The following is a 14851-nucleotide window of genomic DNA, read 5'->3' on the forward strand; positions in this document are numbered from 1 at the left end:
AAAAAGTGTTTTACAATAAAATGAGGTTTCTGTTCTTGACAAGCTTTCTTGCAGCTGATTGCCTGAGGTTAGTTGGATGTACATAGCTTGCCTTGTTTCCCCTTAAGCAGTTTTCCCTGCAGTGGCAAAATGAACGTATTAATTGTATACAAAACCCACTTAATAAGCGCGAAGCTCATGTGTTGCAGCATGGTGGTTGGTGGTGACTTTCCTCTATCCTAAATATGCTATGAAAACAATTTTGAAAAAGCACTAATACTGTTTTCTTTTACTTTTCATGGATGGGTGTATGTCAGTCATGGGGGAAAAAATAAACAAACTAGCATGCTTGCTACTTTAGCAGCTTAAAATAGAGGTTTGCCATAAGCAGTGAGCTCAGATATGTGCCTATGTGCCTTTGTAGGGAAAATAATGCTTTTAAAGTTGTATATAAGGTTAATATTGGCATTAGTAGCTGTAGTGCAGGGCTGATCATGCATGATGTTATAGGTAATATATCTGTCCTTTATTTAGAAGTTCACTGGGAACTGTGAATGAACGCATAATAATGCATCTAAAACTGAATGTAATTTTTTTCTTTCATGAAGAAACTGAACTGATTAGTGCTGTATTATGGCTGTTGCCAGTCAGATAAAACTTGGGATGTCTAATTGTGATGCCAAATACTAATTACTTGAAGTTAATTCTACTGTGTGAACAGCCTTGGTATGTGCTTGCTTATAGGCATGCATTCTTGCAAGTATATTCTGAGGGAAATGAAAGCACAAGATAGTAGGGATTGTAAGCAAAGAGCTGCAAGTTGGCTTTTAGCTCACGCTGATTACCACCCCAGACCCTTGCTGTGACAACACATTTAGAGCTATGCATTGACTTAAATTTCCTCTAGATATGTTGTTATTGGGTCCGTGTTTTTGTTTTTTCCCACCATTTACTATAGTGGCTACCATACAGGTGCTACCATAATACAGTCCTTGCAGGATAAGTTTTTTCCACTTGGTTTAATTATTAGTTACAAAGAAAAATCTTGATTGTGTCAGATGTCACCTATAAGATTATAGTAATAGATTTCTTTTTAAATCTTGTCATAAAAATATATATAAAAATATACATTGTATGATGTGCACACTCTTTAAAAAGTGTAGAAAATGTGGCACAACACTCTAGAATTAGGGAAGACTGAGGAGTAAGAGAGCTGAATTGGAAACTCTTGTCAGCTCAGGCAGAGGAACATTCTGCAGAACCCAAGGCATTACTGTGTTTAAGCAGCTTACCTTAGATGGGCAGTGGTTCTAACAGCACTAAGTGGGTCACTGCTGGGCTGTATGCGTTTCTATCCACCATATGCTGTTAATTAGCTGTAGGTAAGTCTAGAGTTCTGGCTGTGTATATCTGTTGTGGTGTGTTTGAACTTGTGATATGTAGCCATGGATGTTGCTAACATTTCATTTTATTCTGCAATATAATCCATACAGTCAGTCTGATGGTCCCAGCAGTGAGGTAAAGAAACATAATCTTTAGTGTATTGAGATATATTAATATTAGTATCTTAATAGGCCCAGTAAAAACAGAAACGTTTAGTGGTATTGCCAACAAAAACATGTTTCTGTAGAGCTCCATGGTTGCAGTTTTAGTATAAGACTTACCAGAAGCTTGTTTATATTAATCTTGGGTAGTAATTTTTGTCAACATCAATGAATCTTGTTTCTGCAGAATTTGATGACCCTTCTGCTATGGTGGTGCTGGCAGAAGAAGAGCTGATAGTTATAGATTTAAAATCTGCAGGCTGGCCAGCAGTCCATCCTCCATACTTGGCTTCTCTCCACTGCTCAGCCATCACTTGCTCACACCATGTCTCCAACATCCCACTGAAACTCTGGGAGAGGATTATTAGTGCTGGGAGCAAGCAGAATGTTCACTATTCAAATATGGTATGGCAGCTTTAAAGGTACACGTGTTCCCATATATTTAAGAAGAGCTTGACTGCTCATTATGTGGGTGATCTGCACTGTTGACTGCATGTGGACGGATGAGTCGTCAGCAGACATTGTCCTGCTTCTTAATAGAATTGAGAAGGGCTTTTTTTCCAGAGCACTACCAACAGTTACTCATGCTGGAGTATTAAAATATATTATTTTTTTTCAGGCTTTAACAAACAAAAAGGGAAATCTTAGTGTTCTCAGCTGTCAGTTATAACAAACTTCTCATTTAGAAGCATGGAGCTTTTGGCACAGCTTCTTGAGGAAATGTGTAGAGTGTCTTACACTAAACAGCACAGCTGGTGTCAGAACATCTAATCCAAACAAAAGCTATAGCAACAAGAACTGTTTCACTTCCATTTGCACTGAAGTTCATGCTTTCATCCTGGCTGATATTCTCTCCACACTGTCACTGCTGAGGAAGTCACTGTTTTCTCTTAATCTATTTGTAGCCATGGCCAATTGATGGTGGCACCAACATAGCTCCTGATCCTCCTCAGAGGGACTTGCTTCTAACAGGGTATGTACTTATAAAAATAAATAAATAAATAAATAAATAAAATCACAGAGCCATTTTCAATTGCTTTTAGTCCTTTGAACTGAGGTTTTCATGTAAGATTAATGTCTGCTTATTTGGTAGAGAGAAGGCTGCAACTTCACAAATCTCCAAGCTAGGTTTGCTAGCTTTATAATGCTAAAATCTTCTGCTGCTGAGCAAACGGGATGTGGCATCCACAGATTATCCTATAATGTTGTTTTATTTGTGATCCTGAGGAGTCAGTTATCCATTCCACCTCACAAACGCCAGTGTAGAAGTGCAGACAGTAATCCACATTGGTTCAAAGGGAGCAACGTAAATACAGAACTTAGTCATGCAGCTTATGAAGTCTTTTTTTTTTGTTCTTTGTACAGGCATGAAGATGGCACTGTGCGGTTTTGGGATGCATCCGGTGTCTGCTTACATCTCCTTTATAAGCTAAGCACAGTGAGAGTATTTCTCACAGATGCCGATCCCAATGATAATTTGAACACAATGAGTGAGGATGAATGGCCTCCTCTTCGCAAGGTAAGATAGCTGTTATTGTGGAAGCTTTCTGAAAACCTGAGCAGTTTTGATTTTTGGCATAATTAATGCATCTGCAAAGTCTACCTATTGTATATTCTCTCACCTAGGTTGGCACCTTTGACCCTTATAGCGATGATCCTAGACTTGGGATCCAGAAGATCTACCTGTGTAAATACAGTGGATACTTGGCTGTAGCTGGTACAGCAGGGCAGGTACTGAAATAAACTTTGTTTTTAGTGCAGATTGTCTCAGTGCAATTTGAAGATATGTTAAAGTTGGAAACGTCTATTTCTGTAGTGGTAAATTGCTTCAGTTGCTAGAAATGTTTTTTGTAGTTCTTTACTTTCTCAGATCTGTCTTTCAGATTTTATTAAACTCCTTATGAGCTCTGAGAAATGCTCTGTTTTTTCAGCTGCTTAGAGGGCCTGCACCTTGGAGGACTGCTTGAACAGTAGAAGCTGTAGCAGAACTTGTCCTCTTTCTTTCAGGTACTGGTGATGGAACTGAATGATGAAGGTGCAGAACATGTTGTTGATCATGTTGAAGCAGATCTCCTGCAGGACCAAGAGGGCTATCGATGGAAAGGTCATGAGAAACTGAAGACTCGAGATGGACCTGTTCGATTTGAAGCTGGTTTTCAGCCATTTGTCCTTGTCCAATGTCAACCACCAGCTGTCGTCACCTCATTGGCCCTTCACTCTGAATGGAAGCTTGTGGCCTTTGGTACTAGTCATGGGTTTGGACTTTTTGATCACCAGCAGAAACGACTGGTTTTTGTCAAGTAAGTATCTTACTTTCTGAGTAATCCCTTATTCATGATGATGTGAAATTGCTAACTGAGCATGTCATGAGAAGAGGCGTCTTGAGAGCAATCAGTATAACAAGCCCTGTCTCAATTCTCCTTGAAGATCTTCAAGAACATAGACATATTCTTGTACAGCTGTTTGTGTATGTCCTGTTAGACTCTTGAGAGTGTTTGTCACCCAGTAGAAACTGACAGTGTGTCTCCCTCCTTTCAGATGTACACTTCATCCGAGTGATCAACTGGCTTTAGAAGGCCCACTGTCTCGGGTGAAGTCCTTGAAAAAGTCCCTCCGTCAGTCATTCAGGCGGATTAGAAGAAGCCGAGTGTCCAGTAGGAAGCGACGAGGAGGTGGTGGAAATACCTCAGAGGTGAGAGGTTCGCTTTTTAGGGTTCCATCTGCTTGCAACATGGAACATGTAGGCTTCTGATTTAGACTGACTAGAGCAGGAGATAGTTTACATACTGTTATCTATTGGTATGTAAGGGCAAAAATGACTTGCAGTGCTACCACCTGTTAAATAAAAATAGAATTTTAGTGAAAATATACTCTTCTCAAGTTGAACTTATGATTCAGAATATATCTGATCACTGTTATGAAGGTGCTTTCCCTTTCTTTTGCTGCTCTTCTTACTATTTCACTCTCATCCCTATGTCTCCTCATCTTTGAAGACACACGAAGCAAATGGCAAATTTGATCAAGGCATGTTACAGGAAATGGAACTGGCTCCAGTCCAGCGGAAGATTGAAGCCCGATCTGCAGAAGACTCTTTCACTGGCTTTGTGCGCACCTTATATTTTGCTGATACCTTCTTGAGAGACAGTGAGTAGAAAAGGCATCTCCTTTCTTCTGGATAGTTTTTTCCTCCTTTTGCCAAGGAATGCATTAGGATCTACTGCCAGGAAATTTCAGTGCCTTCTGTATCCTACTTTGTGTTATACCAAAAAACTAATATAGAACAAGAGCATCTGTTGACATGCAGAATTGTTATCTAGCCATTCTGGCTGCTGGCTAATCCAAGGCAAGTAGTAGTTCATTTTTGGATGCAGTCTGTATGTATGATTTTCAAAGGTGATAGAATGACTTCTGGCTTGTGAGTATAAGCTTTTCCTTATCTCATTGCTTTGAAGGTCATCCTTGCCCCAGCAGAGAATTTAATTTTGCTGAGAGTGATTGGTACTGTGCATCAGAGCCCAGGCTGATACTGTGCCCAGGTTTTCCTTGCTCATCCCTGATACAGATGTGAAAAATGGATGCAGTAGTTGTTGTGAATGAAGGAAGCACCATTCTGTTCCTTTTGCTCACATGCTGTGTTCACACTTAAGAGCTTCTGACAGAGGCATATTGGAAAGAAAAGTGCTAAGAACCTGTAGTTTCCCTGGCAAGCCTGCCCCTAATATAAAACTATTGAGGATGCAAATGAAGGGAGGATGTAAATAACCTGTGTGTGTCCAAGGTGGCTAGCTCACGAGCTCTCTTGTTGCCCTAGGCTCCCGCCACTGCCCATCCTTGTGGGCGGGTACCAATGGAGGTACAGTCTATGCCTTCTGTTTACGTGTTCCACCGGCAGAGAGAAGGATGGATGAACCTGTCAGGGCAGAGCAGGGTAAGTATGCTTTGCGAAAGCTAGTGTCCTTGTGGATCTGAGCTACCACTTGTGTAAGTATGAGTTGCATGTCTTTAACCACAGAAACAGGAAAGCAAGGTAGCTCAATTACTGCTGTTTGAGAGTGGAGCTAAATGAAGCAGCATCTGAGTTAGATGACACTGCGGTAACTGAACTGCAGAGTAAGTGAACTGCAGTACTGTCTGATGTACTTTAGCTTTATTTCCCACTAACTTCAGAAATCTAAACTTACATCAGCTACCACTGAAGTTTAACATCAAGCCACAGTGCACACATCTTATTTTGACAGTTCTACCTGTTATCTTTATGGTTACTAATAATGGTTACTGTTTAACAAGAACCATTTATGTTCAAATATCCTATAACTCCTAGATCTTTTAGTTTCTATGGAAATGTTATATAGGTCTCCAGCTCTGAGAGGAAGTGAGTGAGGTTTTTAACAGTGTCTCTGACTACACTCCTGTTATCTTTTTGTTTTTCATCTTGCTTGGCTAGCCAAAGAAATTCAGCTGATGCACAGGGCTCCTGTTGTGAGTATACTTGTCTTGGATGGGCGCAATATACCTCTCCCGGAACCTCTGGAAGTAGCACATGACCTTTCTAAGAGCCCTGATATGCAAGGCAGCCATCAACTACTGGTGGTATCCGAGGAGCAATTTAAGGTGAGTATCATTCAGCAGGTATGTATGGACTTGTGCCTAAAATCTGCTAGAGTCCTGCGCAGTGTTCAGTGGCAGGAGAACTCTTGGGAGTGCTTATTCATCAGTACTGTTATAACACTCCTGCGGTGACATTTTTGTTTGGTACAGTCCATTAATTAAGTGTATGGTGACGAATTGGATGTTCTGCATAACGATGTGCATGGTACACATATACATTTTATTCCAATATTTTTAATATTCTTCAGATGAGGTAGCTTCTGCATTTGGGAAACAGCTTTAACTGTGATTAGTTAGTTGGTTGTAATGCTACACAGAAGCAACAGTTGGTAGCCGTTTCTATGAAGCAACCAAAAAGTTTCTTGTTTTGGTATGCTAGCCAGTCATTGTAGAGGAGAAGGCTTTAAGTAGCTTGCTGTAGGCTTTTAAATACAGAAGATTGCACAGTGTAAAGCCCTTTTTTTTCTGTAAAAATTTGTAGCCAAATGTGTAAGGATCTTGAAATAATTAGAGAAATGCAATTTGCAGCCTGAAGAGTAAACCCTCCTGTTTTCAGAACAAGCAGATTCAGAACAGAAGCAGATTCTAACACTGACTGTGGCAGGTTACTTTTCCCATGAATGGGAAGCCAGATTGACTCAGATTACACTTGAGCGTATTCATTGTGAATGAAAACACTGTTAAAGGAAGGAGCAGCACACGTCTTGGGGTGCAGCCGTGACCTTTGTTCAGGAAGGAGAATCAATGTCTTGTTTCTGTTGACAGGTCTTTACACTGCCGAAGGTTAGCTCAAAACTGAAGCTCAAACTGACAGCACTGGAAGGCTGTAGAGTAAGAAAAGTGATGGTTGCTAACTTTGGCAGCTGCAAGACTGATGATTACAATGAAAATGACCTGGCTGTCCTGACTAACCTGGGAGACATTCAGATCATCTCACTGCCCTTCCTGAAGTTACAGATTCGCTACCCTTGCATTCGTAAAGAGGATGTGAGTGGCATTGCATCCTGTGTTTTCACTAAATATGGCCAAGGTAAGGCATGCTTCTCCCAGAATATCTGACCCTATTGCATGTTTGAAACAAAGGAATAGCGAGCGTAGGGCTTAATTTTTAAAACTAGCTGTTCTGGCAATCATCCTGGTGTCTGGAGATATGAGAGGGGCTCTCTGAGCAGCAGGAACTGAAAAATAGCTGCATTGTGTCTCCTATTACCTGTGGCTCAACGCTCAGGAGTGTAAAAATTGGCATCCAACATTTTATGACTGTTGAAGGCTCGTCTCTTCTTTGCAGTTCAGTTTTTACATCTTTTTCTGCTGCTTTTCAGGAGTGTGAGCACTGCAAGGTAGTTATCTTTCAACATAATATTGTTCAGTCTCTAGGCTAACCAATCCTTGGGAAACTGAGGTAATGTCTTCCTCAGTGATTCTACCTTACTTAAAGAGGAGGAAATGCAAGCCTTTTCTGCCAGAGAGTACCCTTAGAATATAGAGTGGTTTTCTTTTGTTTGTTTTTTTTTTTTGGCTAACCTCTATTTTCCTGGATTTGAGAATTGCTTATATATTTGCAATCCTCTATAGGCTTCTATCTCATCTCACCATCGGAGTTTGAGAGGTTTTCCCTTTCTACCAAATGGTTAGTGGAGCCCCGGTGTGTTGTGGATGTGCCAGAAGTTTCAAGCAACAATCACATGCACAATAGGTCTGTCATGGAGAATGCTTCAAGAAAATCCAGGTAAAGACTGTAAAACTGTGGCATTCTGGTTGCATCTGAACATTGGGATCTGCTCCTGTGTTGCAGTTGATACAAGCAAGCAGTATTAGGAGTTCTTTTGTCTCGCTTTCCATGCTGGTAGAAGCTTTTCAATGACAACATTCCTAGATGTATTGAAATGAGGAAATGTAACCTTCTCTTTGCTGGTTTTCCTGCTTCTGTACAGCTGCTGGGACAAAGCAGTCAAGCACTGGGAATGGCATCCCTAAGCTAGAGTCATAAACTCTAAGCTCTAGCTTGTGTTACTTGTTCTCCAACATTATCAGTCTGACACCTGATTCTTGGAGACCTGGGGGGCTATTCATTACTGAAGAAATTAAATTATTGCTCTGAGAGAAAATCTAGTGTTCCTCCTCTCAGAACTTCAGCATATAATGGTAGACTATTTAGGTTCTCTTGGGTCCATAGAATTCTTTATCACCACCAAATAATCAAGTCCTTACTACATTCTTGATTAACAAGCCGTTTAGTTAACGTGTAGTGGAATTTCTTGTAGCTGCCAAGAAGATTCATGAATTCTCTGCACCTACTGTCTCAGAGTCAGTGTTTGTTTTCTGTCACCTTTCCTTTCTCAGATGTTCAGGGAGAAGTTCAGGTGACTATGGAGAAGATGGTAAGCAAAAATTATTGTACTCAATATAGCATAATGATGTGTAAATTCTTCAAATACTGTAGCAGTAGGAAAGATGTTATTTCCTGCCTAAGAAGAGGGAAAGTAAGAAGAGAAACTAGGGAAGGATTCTGACCTGCCTGGACACAGCAGTTATACTAAGTTGGATAGTGTGTGGCAAAGCTGCCTAGAAAGGATAGAACGTAGCTTTTGCTGGAGGAGACTGTAAGAAGATAAATCTGAAATTACAGATTGTATGTTTTGTTAGCTGAATAGTCTTGCTGGAAAAAAAAAACATCTCCGTATGTGACAGGCATTAAGAATTAGTTGTGAAGCATTCATTGTAGTCAACAGGTACTTAATGAGGAAAAAAATCAAAACAGTTCTATTGTGGGAATGTAAGTATGAATAGTAGCAGATATAACTGTTTTAAGCCACTTTTAGATCACCCAAGAAAGGTAGCAGTCATAATCCCCTCTGAGAATCAAGGCTCACCAAATACCCCAAAAGAGGTGATCTCTGAGTAGGTATCCTTCCTTTGTGGCTGCCAGCCTTTAAATGAGCTTAGGGGAGGCAGACCCAGGGTCCCCCTTTCTGGTCCCACAGGTAAATTGCTTCCATCTGGCTGGCTGGCAGGGGCTGGCTATGCCCCTTCACCAGGCGCTCAGTCACTTGTTCAGGCTGTGACCTGATGGTTTCTATACAGGAAAAGATAAGTGTTTTTAGATCAAAGCTTTTTTCAACTTTTTTGGTTTCTTATTTTTTAATTTTTATTTTACTTTTTTTTTTTTTTTAAGTAAAGGAATTCTGGGAGGCTGATGGATCATGCCTTACTCAATGATGAAAGTGAGTGAGATGAAATCTTGCTAAAATCAGGGCGTCTGCCTTGCTTGATTGGGAAAGAAGAAAGTTGCTGGGGATTTTGAGTTCCAGCCTTCAATCCTAAGTGATCTGAAGTTATGCGAGACTGGTAGAAATTCTGTGTTTGTTTTCCCACGAGTTAGAAGAAATAAGGGGTTGAACTGATAGTTGTGCCCTAAGGCGGGAGTTCTTACACTTAGCTGCATTCACCACAGTGTTAAGAGTAGGACTTTTACTTTCCAGTAAGGCTTGTGTGAAATGGCAGCTGGAATCAACTGTTTATTTTATTTCTCATGTACACCACTGCTGGCAAGACTTCATCTAGCAAGTGACTGCTTCCATCCTTTATGCCAGCCTATTCAGTAAAAGCCTGTACTATGAAGGGGAATGATATTGTAAGGTTTGACCTTCTGTGGAAGGAAGCAAGTTTTAAAGGCTTCTTTGCTGGGAGGTGGAATGCAGATAGTCTGCTGCCTTGAAAGCAGATCTCTGCTGTCTTAGCTCACTGTTTTAACTCTCGACTTTCCAGAAGTCCTGAAGGAGATCCAGAGTACTCTGGAGGGGGGAAGAGGGTGAGTATCTACCAACTTCTGTTTCTAAGGGTGGGGGTGACAAGGGAGGGCATTTCTAGTGACAGTAGGGCAGTGCCCAACAAAGGATAGTAGAGCTCCTTGTGCTAGAGCCTGTTCGTGTATGTGTCCCATGGACTGTCAAAGGGAAGAAGAGTATGAGAGATGCTGGTTTTTTTCACATGTTGTCCCTATATATATATATATATATATATATTTAGTGAATAATGCTTTGTCTCTTTCTCTCCGAAAAGCAGGAGAGATCACATTCCCACATCCCAAAGGAACAGGACTCTGACTATTCGCATACAGGTTTATATTTGTGTCAACCCATACTGATCTAAGGTCAGGCCACATGGGCTTAGTTGGCCGAGGATGGGACTCTGGAGTTTTAATCCTGGCTTGACACTTGTCACTTGGACATATTCAGTATCTCTGCTCCCATTCTGTCTGTACAGTAGAGCTAAGCTACCACCATGGGTGCGGGGCTTTATCTTGTATCCTTAGAATACTGATATTCACGTGCCAGGGGTTACAGAAATGTAGACAAAGGACTACTATTTGCAACGGATGCAGGAAGCTTGGTGGGATTGGTAACTGCTGGTGCATAAGGATAAGTGACTGCCTGACATGCTCTGCTCTGCGCACTTGCTCTGGACACTACTTAATCCTGGTTTTCTGTCAGCAGCTGGGAGAGAATGTCTTCGTACTGCATCACAGTAACAAAACTTATCTTGTGTCATTGCAGGAGCTTTGCAGAAAGAAATTTGGCAAGAAGTCCAGTAGGACACAGACTAAGTAATGGAGGAGGTAGGTGAGGCAAAAGTTATTTCAGGCCAACTGAAGTAGCAGAAGGAGAAACACAAAATTATAACATTCAGCTGATATAAATGGTTTGCAATAATGCAGATCTCCAGTCTAAATTTTCAAGCTGGAAATCTGCTGGCTGTGTGTTGTAGTACCACTGTTCAGCACTTTATGTGCCGCACGAGTAAATATGCTGGATCAGTTTTAAATGAATAAAGAAAAGTCCTTTGAAGGCTCCTTCATGACTCTTAATGGGAAACAAGCATGAAAGGCAGCAAGAGCTCGCAGCAATAATCTGTTGAAACTTAGGACTGTCAAATAAATGAATGCCTTTACTAAGCAGAACAGAATGCATGGGATGCTCTTCTTCCCTTTATACTTGAAAAAAGGTTTGAATAGTGACAACAGCAACATGAGTCTGTACTAATTACGAACACCCATGAGCAGAAGATAGAGGCAGGGAGAGGAAGAGTTATTATGCAGGACATTGTCCTTCAGAATAATCTCACATCTATCATAGAAGTGTGTGTGCAAAGATACATATTCTTAGAGTTTTTGGGCCCAGCGTGAATTCTTGTAGTGACACACTGATACACATCATCTGAGTTTCTCTCATTAACTTTAAAATTCTGTTTTCTAAATGGCTTTTACGTTCTTATATATCCCACAGCAGACTGACCAGAATTCATCAAGGACTTTTCTGGGATTGGATTGCGTGCCATAATACTACTGATTGGGCAAACCGTCCCTGGGGAGAGCACAGCAGTGTTCCCTGTGTCACAGGCTACTGAGCTGGAATTTGCATGCATAGGCATGTCTGCCCTGGCCTCCCCTTTTAGTGCCTCGTTAGACATCTCTTGGAGCCTGCCTTACATTACAACAGAAGTGGATTGCCAGGTCTAATGCACCACGAGCCTCTGAGTACATCTAACTTTTAAATGTTTGCACATTTCTCTTTTCTACTGGGCTGGGTTTTAAATTATAAATACTACTGCGTTGGTGCAGGATTTTAATAGATGCGCACTGTTACCTCCAACTGGTATAAAATTATTTTTTGTACCATTTTTTAAAATCATATGGGTATTTCAGCCTTAATGAACATTTTATAAATTTACTTAACAAAAAACAAAACATGAAATAATATATGCTAGATTCCTGTGACTGCTGTATGTGGTATCTGAATGAGTAACTTTGGTATTTGTTTGCTGTGGTACTGCTAACTGGCTTCATGGATTTTAGTAGAATCTATTTTTGTAGCCACTCAAATCAGAGGAAAACTAATTGAACCTGATTTTTTTTCAACACAATGTTGCTTTTTTTGGAAATAAAACTCTGAATTCCATTTTGTGATCCTTGTCTGCTTTCATATCCATTCTTTGCATTAGCAATTCCTTTCATACAGGTAACAGACTCATGCCTACTTACCCCTTAAGAAATGTGGAGCTGTTTTCTGAGCAGCAGAGACAATGAACACTGCTGCAGATTCAACGGCCTTATTAAGCAAGATGATTGCTTAGAGAAGATGTGTGTGGCAAGCAAGTTGATTGTATCAGTGTCTTGCAATCTGTACATTAGGTTGCCAGGAAAGAGTGCTGGTTCAGATAGCAGTGCCTGGAAAGTCATCTGCTGGTTTGTCCTGAAATAATTTCAATGATAACAAGCAGAAGGGAGGAAAAGTTGATCTGACAGTGTTTCTGTGCTAGTCAGTCAAGGGATTATGAATTGAAGCTGTTGAAACTGTGTAGAGCAGCAGTTCATTACACTTAAAAATTTGGTATAAAAACACTAATTTGTTCCTTGTGCCTGACCTCTAATGCTGCTTGCTTTCTTTACCAGAGAAGAAAAAGAATTATTTTTCTGTGTATTTCCTGTAACTTGCTTATTGTTGCTCATTTTCTCACTGACTTCAGAAAGAAGGCTAAAACTTCCCAGACTGGATTGTTGTTGTTGTTCTTAGCATAGTTTAGAAACCTGCCTTGGGAAGCCCTCTTACTTTAGGCTCTCTTCTTATCTTCCTGAGCAAGATGGAGTGATCTTTTATTTCTTGGGGATAACACAGCGACACTCATCTATTCTGCAAGAGAATATGGTTGAAGAGTTCAGTGAGGTTTGGAGCACCCTTCCTTCTAGAAGTATTACTATCTCCTTTGAGACTTAATTTATCTCTGATGAAGTTTTAGAGAGCCTGCTTTCTGACTGAGTGGGATCTGATATGTTAGTTTCCATTTCCTTTTTTCTCCTAGCCTTGTTATTTCCTTGTTTCTATATCTGCAGAGTTGAGACTAACAGGAAGGTGGCCTGCTATATTCTGCCTCTTGTGCCAGATATTAATACTGCAAATTTACAGAAACTTATGTTTTAATCATCACCTTCTGAGTTGGTGTGTGCATCATCGTGGTGCATCTGGCTGCTTCTTTCTGCTCCTCACAGATGGACAGATTCTAATGCAATTTCTGAGTATTTCATTTGTTGACAGGCTTGGGTTAAGTGACATAGCAGTCCTGCTCAGGGCAGAAGTGGTTAATATGATCTCTCCTCTTTTGGACATAGCTTGAAAAATTAATTAACCCCCATTCCCTCTGAATGAGTTAAATCTCAAAAATGCTACCATAATTTATATACCCCTAAATGAATTTGTTTTTAAAAATAGAATGGACTTTACATATCCAAGCTTTTATTATGTTCTTGAGAATGCAAGGCAGACTATTAATGGGATTGCAGCTAAGTTCTTTATTGAAATATGGCAGATTCCTACTAGCAACGCTTGTTTGAAACCTACAGCTGAAGGACTCACTGGAATAAGCTGCTTGATATATTGTTGTGAGAAGTGGCACTAAGAATTCTTTCTTATAAATACTATGTTTAAAATACAGGAGGAAGAGGAGCAAAGCAGGAGGAAGGCTAGAACTCACACTGACCTTTCAATTAAATTCTGAACTGAGCAGGAGGAGATGGAAAGACTCCTGCATGACTTTCAAAACTAGTCTGTATTTCTTTGCGCTAACAGAAAATTCCTGCCACGTAAAATCAATAATGGAACGTTCTTGAAGGATGCATTCTCCAATCAATGTCTCTAAACAGCTTGTGAATGTAACATGGAAAAGAAAAAAAATCCCTCTGTATTTCCCCCTGTAATGGGAACTGTTAGGTTGTAGCCTGAACCAGTGATTGAGCATCTGCTGGAGGGGCATAGCCAACCCTGCAAGCACAGGTAGAAGCAATTCACCTGTGGGACCAGACAGGATGGACCCTGGCTCAACTCCTCCCTAACCTCATTTAAGGTCTGGCAGCTGCAATGGAAGTATCTCTACTCGAAAACTGCCTCCTTTGGAGTGTTCAGCAAGCCCTGACCCTCAGAAAGGGGTCAGGGTTCCTTTATTTTTGGATTGTGACCTCTACCTTTCTTGGGTGATCTAAAAGTGATTTAAAGCAGCTGTACCTGCTGCTGCTTATCCTTACACCCACCTTCAAGAACTGCCTTTTGAGTCTTGCTGTTACCATTAATCTGCCTCTCAGATGACAGTAATAATAGCAGCTTGTTTCTGATCAGAGGCTTCAGCTGCTGCCAAAATCCTTGAGTTTTGTGCCTACCTCTATTTTGCATTTGAATTGCTTGTCTAGGATCTCTTAGTGGCTTGCTGTTTCCAGGAGCTAATTCTCAATGCTTGGAAGCACCTAGACAGCTCATTGGCTGTTATTACTTCATTGCCAGTAAGGGTTTGGCCAGTGTTCTCCCTCCATTGTGCTCTCTACAGTCTTTGGGGTCTGGCATCATAGTGCCCTTTCACTGCAGAAGCTGATCTGCTGTTAACACTGTCTGCCAGTGCTTGAAAAAAAGACCCCAATAGCTATGCTGGCAGCATGTCCCCTAGCCCTTGCAGGCCTGTTTCTTTTCAGAGGGGAAAGTCTTGAATCCAAAAACAAAGTCAAAGCTTTCCACATTTGAATGCACAAATCTGTACCTGTTACAGGATGCTATTTTATAGTAGCCTGAGCTTGAGGTTGTATGCCTTCTTGAAACATGAGTTCCTTCATAGGGTTTGCATATTTCATGCCAAAATTCGCTAGTTGTAGAAAAGGGTCTGATAGTTTTACAGACAAGTAC

The 14851-nt window shown here is 40.7% G+C and overlaps 1 protein-coding gene across 3 annotated transcripts in view; it reads left to right on the forward strand.

Moving 5' to 3' along the window:
- Positions 1-12088, forward strand: part of LLGL2 (LLGL scribble cell polarity complex component 2) — a 38626-nt gene extending 26538 nt beyond the window's left edge. For 2 of the 3 annotated variants that reach the window (XM_010721674.3, XM_010721675.3), the window contains exons 11-26: positions 1711-1928; positions 2429-2496; positions 2889-3042; positions 3150-3254; positions 3531-3823; positions 4062-4215; positions 4517-4667; positions 5335-5451; positions 5968-6134; positions 6897-7161; positions 7707-7860; positions 8475-8512; positions 9308-9355; positions 9900-9942; positions 10688-10749; positions 11417-12088. In XM_010721674.3, coding sequence (XP_010719976.1) covers positions 1711-1928; positions 2429-2496; positions 2889-3042; positions 3150-3254; positions 3531-3823; positions 4062-4215; positions 4517-4667; positions 5335-5451; positions 5968-6134; positions 6897-7161; positions 7707-7860; positions 8475-8512; positions 9308-9355; positions 9900-9942; positions 10688-10749; positions 11417-11424 — 2045 coding nt within the window. In that variant the 3' untranslated portion in view covers positions 11425-12088. The remainder of the gene's footprint in view (positions 1-1710; positions 1929-2428; positions 2497-2888; positions 3043-3149; positions 3255-3530; positions 3824-4061; positions 4216-4516; positions 4668-5334; positions 5452-5967; positions 6135-6896; positions 7162-7706; positions 7861-8474; positions 8513-9307; positions 9356-9899; positions 9943-10687; positions 10750-11416) is intronic. The other variant, XM_031556375.1, reaches the window with a different exon arrangement.
- The last annotated feature ends 2763 nt before the right edge of the window (positions 12089-14851 follow it).

Source organism: Meleagris gallopavo, chromosome 20 (genome assembly GCF_000146605.3).
Source record: "Meleagris gallopavo isolate NT-WF06-2002-E0010 breed Aviagen turkey brand Nicholas breeding stock chromosome 20, Turkey_5.1, whole genome shotgun sequence".
In the NCBI taxonomy this organism is placed as follows: domain Eukaryota; kingdom Metazoa; phylum Chordata; class Aves; order Galliformes; family Phasianidae; genus Meleagris; species Meleagris gallopavo.